At 43.8% G+C, this 21,702-nt stretch overlaps 1 protein-coding gene across 11 annotated transcripts in view; it reads right to left on the bottom strand.

Moving 5' to 3' along the window:
- The window catches only part of exoc6 (exocyst complex component 6), a 30,772-nt gene extending 11,799 nt beyond the window's left edge, over positions 1 to 18,973 (bottom strand). For 4 of the 11 annotated variants that reach the window (XM_028967322.1, XM_028967325.1, XM_028967316.1 and 1 more), the window contains exons 1-18: positions 17,987 to 18,151; positions 13,553 to 13,724; positions 12,262 to 12,309; positions 12,037 to 12,127; positions 11,630 to 11,675; positions 10,436 to 10,640; positions 9,941 to 10,093; positions 9,080 to 9,148; positions 6,451 to 6,534; positions 6,303 to 6,349; positions 6,110 to 6,230; positions 3,434 to 3,505; positions 3,153 to 3,250; positions 2,952 to 3,057; positions 2,629 to 2,738; positions 1,366 to 1,477; positions 1,094 to 1,228; positions 545 to 724 (exon numbers count right to left, since the gene is read on the bottom strand). In XM_028967322.1, the coding sequence (XP_028823155.1) occupies positions 545 to 724; positions 1,094 to 1,228; positions 1,366 to 1,477; positions 2,629 to 2,738; positions 2,952 to 3,057; positions 3,153 to 3,250; positions 3,434 to 3,505; positions 6,110 to 6,230; positions 6,303 to 6,349; positions 6,451 to 6,534; positions 9,080 to 9,148; positions 9,941 to 10,093; positions 10,436 to 10,640; positions 11,630 to 11,675; positions 12,037 to 12,127; positions 12,262 to 12,309; positions 13,553 to 13,724; positions 17,987 to 18,099 (1,962 nt within the window). In that variant the 5' untranslated portion in view covers positions 18,100 to 18,151. Of the gene's footprint in view, positions 1 to 544; positions 725 to 1,093; positions 1,229 to 1,365; positions 1,478 to 2,628; positions 2,739 to 2,951; positions 3,058 to 3,152; positions 3,251 to 3,433; positions 3,506 to 6,109; positions 6,231 to 6,302; positions 6,350 to 6,450; positions 6,535 to 9,079; positions 9,149 to 9,940; positions 10,094 to 10,435; positions 10,641 to 11,629; positions 11,676 to 11,971; positions 12,128 to 12,261; positions 12,310 to 13,552; positions 13,725 to 17,986; positions 18,152 to 18,797 lie in introns of those variants that run through there. The other 7 variants (XM_028967321.1, XM_028967319.1, XM_028967318.1 and 4 more) reach the window with 4 other exon arrangements.
- Positions 18,974 to 21,702: the final 2,729 nt, after the last annotated feature.

The following is a 21,702-nucleotide window of genomic DNA, read 5'->3' on the forward strand; positions in this document are numbered from 1 at the left end:
ACCAAAGGAGGCCGGAGGAACATTCACACTCTTTAAAGAAGAAAAGACAACAGAAAGCAGGGGGAAATTAATAAAAAAATATAAACTTGAAAAATGTTCTTTTAATAGTGGGACAGGGAGGTCAGAAGAGTTAAGCAAGCAAGCAGCCCCAAAGGCATCCAATAACTATAAAACAAAAAAATTACCATTTGTCCTTTTTAAACCCTAGTTTATATATGTATATATAAAAACCCCTTATTTATACATGTGCCATTTTCAGAAATAAGATTTTTTTTACTAAATATCATGGACATTGTGATGGACCTTCATCCAGGGTATTAAAGGACTCATCTTCACTTCCTGTTCTCGACCTTCTTGTGACAGTATCGACATGAACCACAGATTCTGGTTACCATGCGGTAACCAGAATGTAAAACCTCACACCATATCCAGACATAAAATAGGGACACACAAAAGGTCAATAAGATGTATGAGCACTGAATGAGTGTGTGTGTGTGTGTGTGTGTGTGTGTTTGTGTGTGTTATGTGTGATATGTGAGCTCACCGGCAGGTGTGTGAAGACCTGAAAGGTGCTACGCAGGAAATTAATGAGGTCCATGAGGTAGCCGCTGGCACGGCCGTCCGACTCGGCCATGCCCCACTCGTAGTCGGCAAGTTGGATGAACTCATCAATCTTCTGGTTCAGTTTGGTGTAGATCTCGCCCTCAGCTGCGTGCCGTGCGTCCTGCCGGAGACAGAGGTCAGAGGTCAAAGGCCACACTAGCTGTATCCCTGTTTCTGTAATTCAGCAAGTAAAGGCTATGTAAATGACGGGTTCACTTAGAGTTTGGTTGGGTGTGGCTTAATAGTTCACACTGTTCGTATACTTCTCAAGCCTCCGGCACCTGACGCGCAAGCGGCAGACCTCAAAGCTCTAAATTAAATAATAATCACTCTCGGGTAAAAAAAAACACATTTGTTTAAGCCTGAAGGTCATGAACTTCTCGACACAGTCAGCTCCATAAAGTTTATGGCAGCACCATCATAGTCAATGCTTGTGTGAACACGTTGTACCAGGTTGCCAAGGTTGATTCCCCCCTACTAATTAACATACCTTGAAGGTGGAGAGGCCGTAGAGCCGGGTGGTGTGCACGGTTTCCGGGGAGACGTTAGTGATGTTCGTGATGAAATCCTCCAGGTATTTGCAGGCCTGTTCCAGGTGAGTAGTGTTGATAATGATCTGAACGAGCTGCAAGACAATTAAAAAAAAATAATAATAAAGTCAATGGCAAGGATGAACGTAACATGCAAAAAAATTAGAAAGAAGGACCAATTACATACTACAAACTTGGTATTTTCCTTTATGAACTGAATCATCGCAGTTACCTCTGTTAGTCCTATGTGGGGCTTTTTAATTAAGTTCTGCAAGCAGCCACTCAGTGTGCGTGTCAGTAAAAGGTTGGTGGATTTGCGTAGCATGTCATCGATCTCCGTTGAGCTGAAAAAGGGGAGGGGAAAAAAAAGAACAAAATTTCACATAACCGATGTTATTTTTGACCAGTCACATAATGGAGTTTACATCCATTATGTGACGCCCATGTCAGGTATCATCGCCACTTGGCTTGATAGAAAATGTGGCAAAATACAAATGATGGCAAGATGAATGGTACAAAACGGGGCCATCTATGGAGGATGGCTGCAAGGTCAGTGATTTGGAAGGAGGGATCAGGTAGAAAGCCACTGTCTGGGAGGCTCATCGTTACCAGCTTATTAACATGTTAAAGCCCCCCGCAGGGAGGATTGAAAAGTTGCATCCATTAGCATTGTTCAGTGGCATGCCAGGAGGGCCAGGAGAAGAAAGGGGCTTAAATCGCTCCTTAAGCCTCAAAATAGCGGTCCCAGGGATAGGCAGTGGATGCTGAATGGGGGGTTGGGGTACGAAAATGGACAGATTAAGACGTCTTCTCAGTGTCTTCTTTACTTTTATGAAGTTAAAAAAAAAAAAAAAAAAAAAAGTTCTGAACATAAGAATAAGCCCAAATGTAGAAGTGGCGGGCCTAAGCGCTTGCCACCAGGGCACTATGGGATGTCACTACGCCATCAGCGGGCGAGGCTGGCACCCCGAGCACCACTCTTGGATTTGCAGGGACGCACAATCCCTGGGAAAGGATTTGGGGGGCCAAAGACAAGTACAACACAGACCCCCCCCCCCTCGGAATTGACACAGGCGCTAGGAATGCTGCAGAGCTTATGGAGAGAACAAATATTGGCAGGAGGTATGAAAGCAGGCAGATATTATGATGGGGCGTCCTCATCTGCCAGTCAAAAACAGCTTCTTTTTCTTTTTTTTTTTTTTTTTAAAGGGGCTTCCCATGGCTGGACATAAAATCACAAAGCACTCAGGCTAACTGAATACTGGAATATAAACGCACGATACATATATTCTGTTCTTCATTTGTACCTCAACAAACTAAATCACTTACTCAGCTACGTAACCGTACCATGGCACCTGAGAGCAGATCAGAAAATGCATTACAAATTTCATGAAAAGGGATATTTTATGGCTTATTACACTATTTTCTATATATATATTTGGTTATAAGGGTTGGTTATTATGTGCTCGGAGCACTACGGATGGCCTAGACTGACCTGCGGTGCAGGGACTCCGAAAACTTAAGGCTGGCGTAGATGAACTCCTTCACTTGGATGTAGATTTGAGGCACTGACTGGGACATGGGGAGCTTCTTTGGAAACTGTTGCTGCAGCACAGAAAAAAAAAAAAACACACAAAAGAGCTTCAGCGCTCCAAAGAATGTATTAAAAGTTTTTTTTTTTTTGTATCCGGTTACAGGACGTAATTTAGAGACGTGAACCTCGATCTGCGGTGATATGATGGAGTGAACGCATGGTGTAAGGGACTACGGGACCATCTGTTAGACCTGCATTATGTCCATTAATTTTAATCGTTTTACCTTTTCAATTTCAGCATCGTGAAATGGGAATCGGCTAATGACCGATCGGTACTCCTCCTCGTTCTCCACCGGGATGGGGCTGTAGTTGTCCAGCTCAAATATCTCCCTGTTAACACCACACATGCGCGCACACACACACACACACACTGAGGGTCTGAAGCTTCCCACAAATGCAGGTATCTCTACACCAAACGCACGTACCTGAAAACTAGTGCCCACTTCTTCAGCAAAGTTTCGTTGTACTGGTCCCTTATTTCAAAGAGGAGGTCGAATAATCTGTTCACAGGGAATCCATACCCCTGTCCCACAGGTCAAACAAGGGCAGAATAGTTAGAAAATGTTAAATGGACACATCCACAGTGTCTTTCTTGCTGATTATTTGCAAGAGAGCGGTGTCTTCTGGTCTTCAAGTGACTTGTTTTGAACATATGAGGTTCTGATGGAGGCAAAACTATTTTCACACTGCAAACACCATTTCTTACCTGTAACGTGTCGGCAAATATTACAATCAAGTTCTTCAGCTCTAAAACCAGGTCAGGATCACTGCAGTACGACTACAGAAATGCAGAATAAAAAAAAAAAAAAAAACGTTAGAACAACAACCCGTTTTTATTTGTTTCATTAAGGTCTTCACATGTACATTTGCAGCATTTACCAGACGCCCTTATCCAGAGTGACTTCCAGTCAGTAGTTACAGGGTCAGTCCCCCTGGAGACACTTAGGGTTAAGTGTGCTGCTCAGGAACACACTGGCTGTAGTGGGTGAGTGTGTTACCCACTAGGCTACTACCACCTTGTGCAATGCTACTTGTAGGTATTTGTTCTGCTTGTGTCACAAGAAGCTGGCCAGAATCACACATGCGAGTCTGATTTGCCCCTAAACGTTCCATTAGCATCGAATGGGTAACTTATTGATTAAATAACTTGGGCTGTAATAAATGAGTCTTAAAGACACATTTGCATGTGAATGCCATGCCCTCGGGGCCTCGTTGATGAAATGGAGGCGTCCTTGTAGGGGGAGGTCTTTGGGGAGTGGGGTGTCTGTCCCAGGATTAGAAAATGCCTCTACACACAGGTCCTTCCTCCGGGTCACAAGAACCTCACAAACTTGGGGCTCCATTTAGGCACAAAGCCACCGTATTTGCAAACTGGCATGTAAAACGTAGATTATTTACACAATCTACATCTCAGCAAAATCTGAGAGTGTGAAAATATAAAGAAAATAATGACAACGTTTATGCATAACATCAAGTACATGATCAGGAATTACATTTACGGCATTTGGCAGACGCCCTTATCCAGAGCGATACGTGCCAACGTGCTTAAGTTACCATCGATGAAGAGATCAATTCCGGTTCACTAGGACCCCCAACTATGAATACATCTATTTTATTCACTCTGTTGTAGATTCTGTACACAAGTTCGACAACAAGAAAATTACAATTTAATCTAAATATTCTTTAAAGAGGAAGGTCTTGAGCTGTCGTTTGAAGGTGCTCAGTGACTGAGCTGTTCTGACCTCGAGGGGAAGTTCATTTCACCACCGAGGGGCCAAGACGGAGAAGAGTCTAGATGAATGTCTTCCTTTTACCTTCAGAGATGGAGGGACCAAGCGAGCAGTACTGGAGGCTCGGAGTATATGAGGTGCAGTGTGAGGTGTAATAAGGGCTGTGAGGTAGGATGGTGCTGCTCCATGTTTGGCTTTGTAGGCCAGCATCAGTATTTTGAACCTGATGCGTGCAGCTACTGGGAGCCGGTGGAGGGAACGTAGCAGAGGGGTGGTGTGGGGGGATTTGGGAAGGTTGAAGATCAGTTGTGCTGCTGCATTTTGTATGAGTTGGAGAGGTCGGATGGTACATAGAGGTAGACCACCTAGAAGGGCGTTACAGTAGTCCAGTCGTGAGATTGGACAATTATTACAGTAGGGCTGGGTGATTACAAAAAAAAAAAATCTAGATAAAACGATTAGTTGTGTTCCGTTTTGCATTGTATTTTCTGTTATTTATTAACTAGTGTCTTTTTCGAAGATTATTTACTGTTAATTTATATTCACATACTTACATATATTACTTATTTTATTTAATAACATTTTGTCGTGAAGTGAGAAGTTGTTGCCAAAGTTCTCTAAAGACCGAAAGTTTCAAAGATCAATTTTGCCAAAATCTGGCAAGCCTAGAATGAAAACAAATAATTGGTTAGAAATGCTTTGAACTTTGATTCCACGTAAACCACCTTCTTTGGCAGAGCTGCCAGAAAAGTCGGCGCTTTGCCGCACTCCCCTCACCTGCTCTGGGTCCACCACAAGGACCTGCGGACCAGTCCAGGGGCCGCTGGCGTGGTGATTTACGACCCTCTTTCGACGCTCTCGTAGGCTTTCTCTCGCTCTCGTTAAACATTTACATAAGGAGGCTGCCCTGCCCTTCACTGACTGCGGGAGTGCGTAAATCACCCGGGCAAATAAGCACTAGCCGGCCGGTGACACGCAGCATCAGTCCGCGCCTCAGGCGACACTTATCTACCTCCAGCACACTCCGCGGACGCAGGCGTATGATCAGGGACATAAGCACACTCACCTTATACCATAAGGTGCCTGTACGCCCATTTCCAGCGAATGGCCCAGGAGCACAAAAAGAGACTTAAACCATGGCCTGTTTTTGTGACGTTTATTTTAAAAACGGAGCATTCAGAAAGATAATTGGAATCATTTCCTGGTGAGCCCTTTCAGCGGCTATCTATTCAATCTGATCTAATGAAGAGGTCAGTTGAGCCTAATGAGTACAGATTGCAACAATAACAGCAGATTAACTGTGAATATTCTAAACTGCTGGAATGGGAGTGTGTTTGGAAGGGCCCAGTCAGTTGTAAATCAGTGAGGGATTATGCAAATACCCCGTGGCTGCGGCACAGTCTGAGTCCCAGCGGGGGCAAACAAAGGGGTTGAGCCGGCCCTCTCCCACCGCTAGCGAACTTTCAATCACAAAAAGGGACGCAGCCCAGGCCACACAGCTCAGCAGAAGGAGCTTTTCCAGCTTTGCATGAGACTGAAAGCAGTCCGCCCCCCTGTTCACCTGTTATGAGCGTGCTAAGGTCAGAGTATTCTGGGTGCGCGCCTTCTCTGTGCTTTTGTGAATTTGCATGCATGCATGCATGAAAACTTACAGAATGGGTGCGGAGCACTGCAATGATTTTGGAGAGGGCCATGTTCCACAGCTCGTCCGTAAATGCCCTGGTCACCAGGCCCTGTGTGGCGTGCAAAATGTGGTCCTCCACCACAAAAAACCTGTTAAAGAAAAAAAAAAAAGTCAGCATGTGTCTCTTACAATCAGTAAATACAAAATGCGGTGACTCTCACCCAACAATTTGATTGAAGTACTTTCTGTAGCCTTCAACAGTTTCATGCTGGAAATAAAAACACGGAGCAAGCGTCCAAAAGGTAAATGGGATTTAAAAAAAAAAAAATTTAAATAAGAAAAATCTTAATTATTTAAAAACACACTTACCATATTGGACTGAGGCTGCAGTACAAGCCTTGCCTGTTTCTTTCTCTGTTTACGGTAATAATTTTCAAAGGTTTCCCTGTCACCCTGAAAAAGGCACATGCAAAAAGCTGTCTTAATGATATGTGCGATATATTTTTTTCCACTTCCAATTGATTTATATGGCAAACAGCATGTGACATGTGGCAACAATGCAGCTTTGTAACTATCCCACGGGGACAAGGCTTCGGGATTCACCTTTATGATGACACCAAAACTGCAAAAAGGTTGAGACAAGCTCAAATAAGCAAGAAAGGCGCCGAGGGCCAAAACCTGAGCTCATTGACTGATTTATATCCGCTGTTGTCTGATGGAATATGATGATAGCAACAGGGTCCACGATTTACACCATGACAGTGATGCCCCGGTGGGCGACAGTCCTAAAAACAATCATATATCAAGCCCCAATATGAATTTCTCGCCCTCTTCCATGATAACTGTAAATTAAGTTGCTTATTTAGCTGTGAATAGATAAATAAATTAAAAACAATGGATATAACTATCCATTTACTTAAGAGATAATACATTAGATGACATGAGAATATAAACTGCACTCTGTATAGATAATTTGGACAATCACAATGAGAAATCATTTGTGGATTAAATTGCATTAGATTACTGCCATTTAAAGTTTTATGTGAAGATCAAAAATATCAGGTCACAATTGATACAATTCAAGATTGTATTCTTCAAGGTCAATCGCAATCAAATAACTCTTCTGCATGAATAAAAACAACAGGTACTTTAGTTGAGGTACTAAAAATCTAACATACACTGTGTTAAAATGGCAAAATACAGAATAAATACAGAATACAGTGCAGAGTAATAAATAATAAATAAATAATAATAAAAAAAATCAAATAAAAATTCCTTCATAGAGCCAATTAAAAAGACAATGCAGCATCCTACCGATGTGCTGTACAAAAAAGTGCAATTAAAATACTTGTGATAAAAATGTTTGTCACACACAGTTGAAAACAATGGGGAAAATTAGTTTTATGTCTAGATTTGAAAGTTGGAATTCATTTCATAATTTTGGAAAGCTAAAACTGGAAAAGGATGATAGCGCCCAATTTTTTTATTTATTTTTATTTTTTTTAAAGTGTGTGTGAGACCAGCAGCTCAGCCAGGTAGGGTGATTCCGTAAATTCCGGACTATAGAGCGCACCTACAAATTTTTTTTAAAAGGCAAATAAGCCGCATTTTCTATAAGCCGCAGGTGACCCCATTGAAACATTAAATATTATCGGAGCAGGGCATCAGGAAAGATGTTTAAAAAAAATAATAAATAAAATTAATGCGGTAATATCCACAATTACATATATACTGCAAATGTTTCTTTCAGAACAGTGCTTTTAACAGTACTAAAGTTGTCTTCTTCAGTCTCAGAATTAAACAGCCTGAAGGTGTGCAATTACATTGTCACACACTTTCTTGGCGAAAATACAGGAAAAGCATCGTAATTGCCATCGTAATTGTCCTCCTGTGCACTCAGGTTTACATGCAGCAGCTCTGTTTCCTTCTTCTTCTATTTCCTTCTTTTTTACAATGAAGGTCTATTCACAAAGCATAAAATGACTGATCCGAAAAATTAAGTGTGAGTGAGTTTGCTGAAACGTTGTCATTGGTCCACTATGACCTGTTCGGTAATTTCATTGGACAAGCTTAAATATGTTGGTGGCAGGAAGCTAGTTAGCTTATAAAAATCCATAAATTAGCTACAGTTCACAAAGCATGTGAAAAAAGTAGCTGCTTATATGCCGGAATTTACAATACTCGTTTTCACTAAACAGTAACCAGGTTGGGTGCACAAACTTTTGCATTGCGCTGCATACGGCTGTAGCTTCAGGTATACAACGTAAGTATGAGTCCGTCTGTATTCAAGCGCACGGGCAGAAGCGGATTCTGCTTTTGACCTCCGTCCGTTAGCATTTTGTGTTTGGGGTGTACAGGAGAGGAGCCCACCAATGTTCTCATTAGCTGAGCCATTCAGGGGAAACCGCGAGCCATCGACTCATCCTCCGCCCAGTGAACAACGCTGCAGTTTGTGCGCGGCATGAATGCCAGCAGCTTAGCCCTTTTCCCCCCCGGTTTTGTTTTTACGGTCGAGACGGAGGTTACGGGCCGGTCAATCCTATTAGACACTGGAGGCCTTTTTTTTTTTCCTCCCCCTGTGGAGTTTAAGGACACGGGATTAGTTCTCACCAGATGAGAGGAGCCTGTGCGCAGCTAAACCTACCAAACAAACACGCTCCTGGCCCTCGGCGGCTTCCATTCCGTTTAAACGCACAGATTATAGCGGTGGTATGCCAGTAAAAACCGTGGAAATCCCCGTGCTTGGATAAGCCACTGGGGATTGGTGGACCACTTTGCTGGAGAAGCGCTTCACCGATAACACACTGATCAGGAGGGCGGGGCAGAGGAATGTGTACGAAATGAGAAGGCAGGTACGTGCCCTGGACTCCAGGCAGAAAAGGAAAAATCTGCAGAATCCACGTGGGTTTCAGCCGGAAAAGGCAGTTGTGGATGGCTTCTCACCGTGAAAATTAAACCCTCGTAAACGAAAGCAGACGTGTACACCAGCGAGACTCACCAGCACGGTGTAGATGTGCAGACACCTGTAGACGGGGGAGAAGTCCACAAGATCTTGAGCCGTTAAAACCTACGAAGAGAAAGCGAACGATACTTGAATAATTTTCAACAGATTATATTTAATAAGTAACCAAGAGATGTTTCCAGGGCAACAAGGGCTACGAACAAGATGGGGGTCACTAACACTTTTTCTGAGTCTGATTGACACTGAAACATTTTATTTCATTTCCTACCCAAAAAAGTATTTCTTCTCTCGCTGTCATACACATACCAAACAGCAATTATTGTCCAAAACAGCTAGATAGCTAAATCCCATTCAGTCTCTATGGAGCGGTGGTTAGCTGTCTGAAACACAATCGATGGCTACTGCCACTGAGGGGCAGTAATCTTCGAAAATTTGATTCACAGCATGAATTTTGATTGGATGATTTTAAGAAGTAAAGTTCTTTGGTCATTCTGCTTCACCGTTCTGAGAGCAGCAGCTTAGAAGGTCGGATCTGGAATTTGTCCCCCTTATGTCCCCTTAGTTCCATCATGCGAGACTCTGAAGTACCAGTATTTTTTTCTGGTAAAGCACCAACGCAACTTCCTGTTTCCGCGAATGCCCCCTTAACTTGTATAGGCCGCTCTCCTCCTCGCCCTGCCTCTCTACTCCTCATTAGCATTTAAAGCTACAGACACAGAAACGGTGCATCCTGGGGAAATCTCATTGCGCGACTGGATTCAAGTGGCTGTAATTCTGCACTATTGCTGAATTTTGGAAAGAGACTTCAGATACAGAATTAGGGGACCAATAAGACCGATATAAATTGTATTGGCCAATGGTTTGTTTAAAAAAAAAAAACATTTATGCCTTCTATACCTCTTCATCTGCATCATCCTCATCGGCCCCTTCTTCGGTGTCAAGGCCATTCTGCTGGGTGGACGTCCTGCCATTTAGGGTGTAAAGCGGTTTGGGGAAGCCCATGCTGGCCTGTTTTTGAACAGCACTGTTGAACGTCCTGTGTTGTTGAGCCTGAAACACAATGGCCAGACAAAGTGTTTTCCACACGCCACATTTTCAACAAGTCCCTTAAATGTGGTAGCACCTAAAACATGGCTCTCGTGATATTAGTTAGTATGGGGCAGTAGTGGCCTAGTGGGTAAGGAAAAAGACCCGTTGGAAGGTCACCGGTTCGAATCCCAAACCGGCAAGGTGCCACTGAGCAAAGCACCGTTCCCACTCACACTATTGTTAAATGCAGAGGACACATTTCGTTGTGTAACCCTGGGCTGTGCTGTCCATCCGGTGACTTTCTCTAACTGTTGGTTGGTATAAAAATGAAAAAAAAAAAAAAAACACTTTAAAGGCTCCTACCTGTCTCATGGCAGTTTCGCCAATCTTATCTGAATGCTTCCGAATGCTCTCAAGGAAATCCTTTAGGTCTGACATGGAGATGTCCTTGATTTCCTCCCGGAGTTTTGGAAGGGTCTCAGCCATGATTTGACAGAATCGGTAGTGACTAACCCGAGGAATATAAATATTCTCCAGCTGCTCCATGGTTTTCAACGCTGCATAATATCTGGAATACAAAAAAAAAAAAAAAAAAAAAAAAAAAAAAAGTGCTCAACAGGTAATGACAAAATAAGCCCCCCAAACCCCCCTGCCCTTGTATTTATGATAAATTATAAGTAATAACTATAATATATGCTTCTGAAAAGTGAATGGTCATTTCAGTCACTATCATGGATTCCTTTATTTGCCATGTAATATTAATAAAACCAGCCAAACAGGACGATTACGTCCCTGGACCATGGTACTGCTGAGAATTGTAAATCTAATTTCAATAACCTTTGCCATTATTTGCACTGTTCGTGCTTTATTTACATTTTGAAAAGTGAATCTCGGATCCTCCCGATCCAATTCTGCTGCCTGAACACAACCAGGTCGCATGAAGGTAGTGAGGACATCGCAGAAAAACTAGTCATTGGTCACCGAGTCTTTTATTTGTAACACCCTATGACACGAACTGAACGGACCAGCGCCAAAGTGGCACTGTGGCCTTGTGGGGTGACTGACGCCCCTTCACAGCAAGCCTTCACATGAGAACCCTGAGAGAATCCCTGCCTGATTAGACCATGTCCGGGGCCCGGTCATTAGTGCACCGCGGCAACACAGCTCTCGCCGGGCCAAAGATGGACTGCGCTAATTGCCTCAATTTGGATGAAGCCCGGTGACAGCTCGGCGGTAGCCAGTGTTGTGAAGAAGGGCACACACAAGGTCAATTGTCTTGCATTTGAATAGTTTCACTAGCCCATGATGTGCTATGATTTACTGAGTAGACGTTAATGGACAAGGAAGGGTCATTATTTTCAGGTTCAGGGCAAAGGCAGGGTGCAATCAAGTGTTTTTTTTTTATTTTTTATTTTTCTTCAGGACACACCAGAATAATGCATATAGTCACTTCACATCATATAAAGGTTTTGAGAATGTATGCTACGTTAGTTATTACTAACGTAGTAATAAAAACTAAACTAATGAGTGGAACCAAGAAAATAAAAATAAAATTACCTTTTAGATTCTAGCTGTTCCTTAAGTTTGCTGTACATTTCAAGCACTGAAAGAAATAAAATAATCACTTTCAGCAAATATTTCATTAAATAATTAATGACAAAGATTTAACACAAATCTTCATGGACTATCTTGCTTATACCAGTCACCCTCCAACAAGATTAAAAATGGATAAAATTTAACCCCATATAACGTCAATGGATCAGAATCACACTCAAACAGACCATGTTAAAAGCATATATGAATAATTAATAAATGATAAGTGAATAAATCCTTCAAAGCAGGATCACAATCCTATTCTTAATAATTCTAAATAAAAAAAAATATATATAAAAAATTTACATTTGAATTCATATTCATTCTTCCATGAAGAATGAACATGTGTGTATGTATGTCCAGTGCCTGACCGGGAATGCAGAGCTGCAGTTTCTCCACGGTGGTGGCCATGTTCCTCTGCTGAACCCTGCAGCGAATGACCTCCTCCATTTGGGCTGTCACCTTACATAAGGAAAGGTCAAGGAGTGTCAGGGCCCCGACAATTAACAAGACAGTTCACCCTGCGCTATTGTCTACATGTAAACTTCTCTCCTTCGCCGCGTCCATCATCCCAACGGCAGACACGCTGACAGTACCTCTCTCCCGGCGTCCTGGAGTCTTCGATTGGTGTCCGTCACTTGGACCTTAAAACATAATATCACTTTTGTTAGACAAATAAGGCCGTAATTCCCTGTTGTAACTGCTCACCCTTGTAATCAGATCATGCTTCATGAGGGCACACAGACAAAGGGCCACAAATTCAAATTAAATGTGCAGCGGGAACTTGAACTTTTGCTCGGCCGGGACGCTTTTATGCACCCTAATCGCTTGTGACAGGACCTTCCAACAGATTCTGTGACAAACTTCTCAATTTTACTTGGGATTTTTGAACTCTACTTGTTCCTCCGGGTCTTGTCAAACAATTCAAATCAATGACCCAATTGACCACTGGTCCCCTTCTTGATAACCTCAATGAGCTCTATGCGCCATTCATTGTCTGGGGCCGAATGCAAGGAGCATTTTCTGGTAATTAAACACTGGGTGGCTGGTTCACATCAAATGTGTGGGGAGCCTCCGAGGCCCCGTCGGGCCGGTGTCCGGTACCCGGGCTCGCAGGTGCACGGGGCGCACGGCCGCAGACTTTCCCACATATCGAGCCTCATTAGGTCACTGTCGTAAGAAGCCCCGTTCTGGGATTTTATAAAAATCTCATTAATCCCAACAGACAAAGATGCGTGGTGACCCCCATTGACGCCGTACCATATCACTTGTTATCTGAATATGCTTTATGTAATGCCGGTCTAATTGCAACATTTGGAGTCATTCTGTGCTGCGTATTTCACGTGAATGGAGCTAAAGAGAATTGGCGTATGCCACCGTGCTGATATTCAAGAACAGCCACTTTCAATTATTTCATGATATTGTACCTACAATTTTTTGCATTTTGCTTTAACATTCCATATTACATATAATTTCAATTAGTATTATTATTACTTTGTTTATTTGCACAATAGAAAGAAAGAGAGTGAAGTGATTGTCACTGTGAAACACTGCAGCACAGCACACGGTGACACAACGAATGTGTCCTCTGTATTTAACCACCACCCTTCGTGAGCAGCCATGACAGGTGCCCAGGGAGCAGTGTGTGGGGACGGTGCTTTGCTCAGTGGCACCTCAGGATTCGAACCGGCAACCTTCTGACTACAGGGCCGCTTCCTTAACCACAAGGCAATCACTGCCCTACTATAGATGCTAAATAAATACATATGCCTTGCACATCTGAATTATGTTTTTTATTAGGATGAATTATGCACTATATAATATATTTGTATACATACACACACAAAACCTTACGTTTTAATAAAAAAAACTCTGCCTTCAACTCACCATCAGCTTCTCAGCGTCTGCTCGGACCTTGAGCAGCTCGGTGATGGCGTCCACAAAACCCTGATGGTGGAAGTTACACATTTTCTCGATCTCGCGGTCATGGTTGCGTATTCTGGCGTCAAGTTTCTCCATAAACCGTTTGTGTGCATTAGGTTGGTCATCGTATACGGATCTAAAGGGGAAATAAGACAGGGCGACAAATAAGTTCAGGGTCACCTCAACCTTAAAATAAATAAACAAAAGATTTGTGATTATTTTCAAGAACATAAAATGAAAAGTATTTCAAACCAATTAAAAACTATACTCAATGCAAGATAAGACACTAATTACAAACAGTGAGTAAGTTCAAACATTCATTTTACTTGAATGAAGTCAGGTGAAAGAGTAGCGTTTTAGAAGCAGCCTTTACGTGGTCAGATCAATCCAGGTGATGGATGTTGGGGTTGGAGTCAGAAGATGGCGGGGCGGCCACCACAGGTCATGCCAGGTTTTAAAAGAGAACAACGTCGGCCTCCATCAGCACCCGACCACTTGAACTAACGGGTTTAATAAGTAGCCACAGATCATCTGACCATCCTGCGTTCAAACAAGCAACACAGGCCAGTCAATATCTGACCTCTGCCGGTCCTGACACTGTGACTGGTCCAATCAGGAGCCTATCTCTCTCAGGGATAACAGGGGGCGGAGCTCGGCAGGTAAACCCGCGAGGTCTGGCGCCGGGGCGCGAGCAGGTGTTGAGCGTTCAGCGCCGGGTTCTCCCGGAACGATGGCCACGGTTCAGCAGCTCCAGATGGCAAGCTGGGAGGAAAGCGGTCACTCACACAGCATGGAGGCGGAGTCAGGGAGAGCTTGTATTTATCACGGTCAAGAAACGCGAGGTGAACATGCCGACGTCCCGAATTGGGCCAGATTTACAATATCGGTACTTTTTTTTAACGTGAGCATCTTGACTAAGCTGGTCCACTGGAGCCTCAAGAGACATAATATTGTATGTTATTCTCATGCCACCTACTGGTGAAAAGTCACAATCACTAGCTCGTAATACCTTAAGGTGTAAATTAAGTCTAGTAGATCAGAGGGCACTGGACAGTGGGTATCACGTTCAAAATGGAGAAGAGCGTTTGATCAGTGAAACCAGGTGATGTGAAGGCAAGAGGGACCACAAAATTCCAGCGATGGGGCAGTGGTTGGCCTCGTAATCGGAAGATGGTTGTGGACTCAAACTGCCACCTTTCACGGCTGCCCACAGCTCAATAAGGCGATGGGTAAATGCAGAAGACACATTTCGTTGTCACTGTGATGCACAGCACACGGTCACACAATCACACAAAATCACTTCACTTTCTCAGACCGGGAGATTTTCCATTTTCAGGCCGATTGCGCCCTCTGCTGGACAGGAACTGAAACCAACTTGCACGATAGGTAGCAGAAATACGACTAAAATTGTAACGTTTTCCTACCCTGACATAAGTAGGTTATGGGTTCTGAAATAATAGCAATAATTGGAATTCCCTCTGCTATGGCCTGCTGAGGTTTGAGTCTCATCTATGATGTGAAAAGTGCCGTAAAACAACACGTCGGCATGGTCTGCCATGCATGCTAAAACACAAAATAAAACTCACAGCCCAGTTCCTGCACACAGACCAGCACCCAACCCCTACAGCAACAGGGAAAAATAATTAACTTCTGCAAAACTGACGTTATTGGCTCCGAAGTCCAGCTGAAGAACAGGACAGCCACCTTTCTGCAAGACCACATGATGTGAAGTGTCACTTTACAACTTACTGTTGGGAAATTGCTGAGAACGTAGATAGCGCTGATGTCCCGATACTGTCGATTTTGACAGTTCGCTACGATACAAATCTGCGCAACTGAAGAATAAGAAGTGGCCCTAGTGGTTAAGGAAGCAGTACAACGTAACTGAAAGGTCAAAGCACCGTCCCCATTATTTCCTCGCCCCTTTTACAACAATGACACACGAGTCATGTCCCAGTGATTAGCATCAGCTTCAGAGGAACAATCCTCTAGTGGCTGGACAGCGATTCCATGGACACACAGAAGAAAGAAAGAAGAATGCAGAAGAAAGACGTTTACGACCATTAACATCCCATGGTGCACAGGAACAAACGGGACCAAGTTGGAGGAGTGCTGAACGGCGGTGAGCCTTGGTGACAAAACATCCACCCGGTGTTGAACAGTGGAGGTCACCGCACCCAGGTGCTTCCTCAGACCTCCACCCAACCAAATGGCCGACCATAACACACACACAATGGCACAATTCCTGTGTATTATTATATTATTTTGTGTGTAACACTGTCTCGAGCAGTGACTGGGACAGTCCCACTGGAGAGACTCAGGGACACGATGGTAGCAAGTGGGGTTTGAACCTGGGACTTTGTGGTCTTCTGGTTCATGATCGAGTGTGTTACCTACTAGGCTACCAGGATCTCCATTAATGTCACGCCAAGTTGGTCTTCAGGATTTACAATGCATGACCCTTGCAAGTTATCTGTACGTTGGAGAGGAGGAAAGAACATTTTGTTAATATGGTTCCCTCCATTCTCTGCACTCCTAATATAAACGTGACCGCGCCCACTATCAACATGCAGATCATCAGAGCTTTAATACAAGCATTCTGGGGGGCAAACAAAGCACCCTGGATGCAAAATATCCCGGTCACCAAATTACAAGGGCGAGCGGAAACACACACACACACACACACACACACACACACACAAGCACGATCAGCAGTACAAAGGTTGGAAAAGGTTTCCCCTCTTCCTGTTATTCTGAGCCGGACACTGAAAGGTTGCGTCCTCTCGTCCACCCGCGGGCAGCTGACTGAGCTGAATCCAGGAGAACTCCTCCCACAAGCTCAGTAGCCCGATATATATATATATATACGGGCCTATATATTAATACAGGCCTAACTTTAATACACCAAAAAATGAAGACAAAAAAAGTAAAAAAAAAAAAAAAAAAGTAAAAGAGTTAATGCCCATTTCTAAATCGAACCGAAGGTTTATTAGCATGTGTTTGACTTTGAGACCAACGCGACGCACGCCCAGCCGGCAGAACAAGGCAGCATAGCTGTCATATTTTGTCACAGCCCGACGAGGCAGAAGTGAATTCTTTAGCCCCGGGGCACAAGGATTCTCGGGAGTCCCAGGTTCGAACCCCGCTTACTACCATCGTGTCCCTGAGCAAGACACTTAATCCTGAGTGTCTCCGGGGGGGGGACTGTCCCCGTCACTACTGATTCTAAGTCACTCTGGATAAGGGCGTCTGCTAAATGGTGCAATGTAAGTTAACGGCGACACCACTAATGTGCACATATGGGTTGAATTTCTGATATAAAAAAATATGTCAGTGTGACACACAATGAAAGCATAAGACGCAAAACAAACACACATGGGAGTAATAATTTAAATAAGCCCTCGTACAGACACTCCACGGGTCCTGGGTGGGGACCAACACAGTGTTTTCGGTGGACGAGGTACGATCTCCTGATTTATAAACAGCAACTCACAGCTAATAATTGATTTGGCTGTGTATGACACCCTTGTATGTCTGGTTGTGGATAAAAAGACACCACAAACTGTGTCTTTTTGTGGGTTGCATAAAGGAACAAGGTGGTCTGAAACCATGAAAGCAAAACTTGCGCGGTGTTGATGGAGAAACTAGTGTCACGTTGCTGGCTGTGTTTATAAAATCGGCCACGGTCATTCGCTCGCTGAATATTACAATGGAACTCGATCGAAATGAAATACATAGCCATGTCAACAATATACAGAAGCAACGTAATATTGTGAAATAATTCAACACATTTTGGCATGCAGTGCCTTATTGTGAAATATACTGAATTCTGCCACATAAAAAGGTACTTATTAGTGTGAAAATATTATTTTATGGTCACTATTGTTACCAAACAACACAGATTATTTCAGTTTTTTTTATTCTAAAATCGATTTTTTAAAATTTTTTTTAAAGACAGACGATGACAACCTTGAGCTACACTCCCCGGGTTCACAGCGGTCATCTCTCCGCGCAGGACGCACAGGTGGCCGCGCATTCCGCTCTGTGCCGCAACGCGACGGCCGCAAATAGATATTAATGTGCGCCGCTTTCTGAACGTGAGGGGCGGGGGCGACATTAAACCTAAACCGAGTCCCCGCGGTGTGACGCACCGCAGCGACGCGCCGGCGACAGCGCGGCAAACACGACGACGACGCGACCAAAAGGCGCTTTTTTTACGTCCCTGACCGAAGTGCCCTCGGCGCGCCGTTACTTCGGCCGCGGGCTGTCAGCCATGTAGCCTCGCGGGACAGCGTTAGCTAACAAAGGCCCGGAGCCGCAAAAACGAGCCCTGCCCGTCCACGGTTCGCCGTGACGGGAAAAAAACCCGGGGGGCGGCGAGACGGGGCATCTCCTCACCGCAGGGTCGGGCCGACGCAGGCCGTGTCGGTGCTCTCGATTTCCTGCAGGATGCGTTCGTGCTCTGTTATGCTCTCCAAGGTTTCGGCGTCCGCCATGTTGGTTTTATTCATCGCGGCGGCGGCGGCGGCGGCGGCGCTCCGGAAGCGGTGCGGCTGAGACGCGGAGGCCGCGTCCGACCGACAGGGGGCGCCAGAGGGCGAACACGGTGCCGCATAAACACGCAGTTACGAGGAAAAAGAGCGTCTGACTCGTGACAGTCGGCGATTAACGTGGCGACAGCGTTGGTATTTATTATTTAAAAAAAAATACTACGTTACTTTCTTACCGCAGAAAAATAGTGCTATCCGAATGTTGCATTTTCACAACATGCTGCTACCTCTACAAAAAATTGTGCACAACAAAATGTCACTTATTCAGATCACTCATCTAATTAATGTCACTTTACGATACCTGTCACAGTTATTTATTCCTTTTTTTCTGCACTATCATTACTGTTCTGTTCTTATATTCTCTTCTTGCTCTGAGCGTGTGATTAGGACAAAAGAATTTCCCTCGGGATTTAGTAAAGTTTAAATAATTGCCCAAGATGCACCTCTCCTCCTTAATACCTTTGAGTGCCGATGTTCACAACACCACAGTTTGCACCAATACTTAAACTGTTAACACGCGCTTATCTTACAACCTGTTATTTCTCACTACTGCCTATTTATTCTGTCTGCATGTGCTGTGCGTAACAAAATGTAAAATAAAATCAAATGTAAATGTAAATCTTGACAGACAGGTACATTTTTAGTACTGAGAATCATACCTTAACGTCGTTCCTAAAGGCAAGTCTACCGACTCGAGTTCGGCGAACACGTTCCCATAAACCTTTCCTTCTTTCACGTCTTCATCGGGTAATCTTGGCAAGGCCTTGTTTTTGTGGCCTTCCATTTCTCGCGCCGCTTCGGAGCTTGTGGCACACGAGGGGAAGTGTGCCTGGACTACACACCTACTGGTGTCAGCGAAAAAGCGAGCAAGGGGAAATGGTGGCCTTGTGATCCTTGGAACTTTGAGTCCAACAAAACCTCCCCAATTGCTTTTGTTAAATATTGTTCGCGCCTTTAGTGCTAACCTGCACTCACAGTTGTAATGTATCTTCTGATGTCTTTTTTAACATAATGGGCACAAGAGTTTTCAAATTAACCAATTTCTCCTGTTTAACCTACTGCTAAATACACACATTTTTAATACAAAACACTTAGTAGGTGTGTCATCTTATTCTGACAGAGCAGTAAAAGAAAACTGCAGTTCAGGAAAATTGGGCAATGGATTGCATCATAACCTCCTTCTGAAAGAAATAAAGCTGCAATCAAAAAGCACGCAACATTAGAATCAAGCTATTTATGAGTAATAGTAAAAATTTATTTAAAGTGCTGGTTTTTGAATTGTGTTATGTTGCACTTAAAAATGTCGAATTCGTCCTCAGGACAGTCAGGATTCTGGTGGTTGGGTGGTGGTGTCCTAGTGGGTCAGACACTCGCCTATGAACCAGCAGTCCGCGGTGTCAAAGGTTTGAACCTCACTTACTACCATTGTGTCCCTGAGCAAGACACTTAACCCTGAGTGTCCCCAGGGAGGGGACTGTCCATGTAACTACTGATAGTAAGTTGCTTGGGACAAGGGCGTGTGATACACAGAGTCCAACTTATCGCCAACAGAGGGCAGTATGTCCATGTGACAGTGATGAAGGAACTCAGGTTTTGAATGTGCCCTGCTTTGTTCCTGCAGAGCTTTACTGTCATCAAAACAACGCAGAAAGAAATAATCAGACATGCCATATCTTTACAGGCTATGATTCCAATTTTTACAGAAGATGAACCTTGAGCACTACTGTCACCATCTTCGGCATGAGCAAGTGTTAAACATAGAAACGTGGTTGGTGGTTGAACTATGGTGGTTGAGAGAAGCCAAATGCATGAAACACCATCACCCAAAACTTTGTTTTACATTTACAGCATTTATCAGACGCCCTTATCCAGAGCGACTTACAATGAGTAGTTACAGGGACAGTCCCCCCCTGGAGGGTTAAGTGTCTTGCTCAGGGACACAATGGTAGTAAGTGGGATTTAAACCTGGGTCTTCTGGTTCATAGGCGAGTGTCTTACCCACTGGGCTACTACCATCCTGTTTTGTTTTCTGCATAACCATTGGTGAGTTAATTCTCATAGTTTTGAGAATTACTCTGTGTGTTGCATTTATATATGTAATGTTGCATTTATTTGCGCAGCCCATTAACACAAAATGCCATTTTTTTTCCTTTTCATGTGAACTGTCTCCTCTTCCAGCTACAGGGATGGGCTGCTTTTTTACGCCTGAATGGGACCCGGGAACAGGAGAACCTGTGAGTAATTATGACTCAGTCATCTTAACAGATGCATCTCTCATCTCTCCAGATGACACAGGATGTGCATTTAAAATGTTGGTGCAATAAAGAGGGGTTATAATAACGTCGGAGCTCTAATGGTGGATGTTTGTTCCTTTGTGTCACAGTCTCTGAAAGCAGTCATTTAATAGAATTACTGAAGGCGCACATTTCAGAAATGCATCAGAAAGGAAATTTTGTGCCCCATCCCCTTACCAGTGTTGGCGTTCAACTTGCTCACGTTTGATCTCCTGGGTGGCTGCGTGACAAGCCTGGCTTGGCCTGGGTGAAGTAGCTACATGCTGAATGACTAAAACGGCAAGAACATTCACACATTTGCCAATTCAAGAACAACCTAAACAGTAAAAGTAGCAGATGTGCTGGGAAAAATGACGTTTGTAGGGTCATATAAAAAACTCGGCGCATGCTTGATAAATTGGTATATAAATTGAATGCACCTCCTGTGGATGTGCAATGACAAGTGTCATTATCACATCCTCTAAATATCAGATCTGTAATCATTCATTTACCCGTGATTCAGACCATAAAACCGTGAGCAATCGCCTTCATGCAGACATTGATTCAGGGTGGTTGGCATGTATGAATACCCAGATTCAAACCGATTCTCAACTCAAACAAACGCCAGAGGCAGGCTGTAGAACATATACATATACTGCATTCCTCTCTGTGTTACCATCATTCCAGTCAGGGTCTTCCTTGTGGACAGGAGGGTTTGAAGAATGGAGGGATTATTTCACAAGAGACCACCAGATGAAGTGGATGCTAGGGGTGATGGAGAAGTCACGCACAACTCATACGTTGTTACCGGATTTGAGTGCACTCTCACGTGGCAAGTGAATTTTCTGTGCCACAGTGTTTATTTTCAATATTGCATACCAGTGGTATGAGAAAATGTGCTCATTTCGGGAGGTGGGAATGGGGCAGGTGTAAAAAAAAAAGATAATTGAATAAAATAAAAAGACAAAAAAATTGTATTCATTAACATGACAAGCACAGATATTTTGTTTTTATAGAGAACCTTCTTTGTGACCTAGTGGGTAAGGAAGTGGGCAAGGAGCTGCCACTGAGCAAAGCACCGTCCCCACACACTGCTCCACGGGCGCCTTTAATGGCTGCCCACTGCTCACCAAGAGTGATGGGTTAAATGCACATTTCATTGTGTCACGTGTGCTGTGCTGCAGTGTTTCACAATTACAATCACAATCACTTCACTTTCGAAAGCTCAGCCTAAACAATGAACATATTAATATTACACCTACATCATTCAGTAACAGTCAAACCTTTTTTT

This window comes from Denticeps clupeoides, chromosome 2 (genome assembly GCF_900700375.1).
Source record: "Denticeps clupeoides chromosome 2, fDenClu1.1, whole genome shotgun sequence".
Classification (NCBI taxonomy): domain Eukaryota; kingdom Metazoa; phylum Chordata; class Actinopteri; order Clupeiformes; family Denticipitidae; genus Denticeps; species Denticeps clupeoides.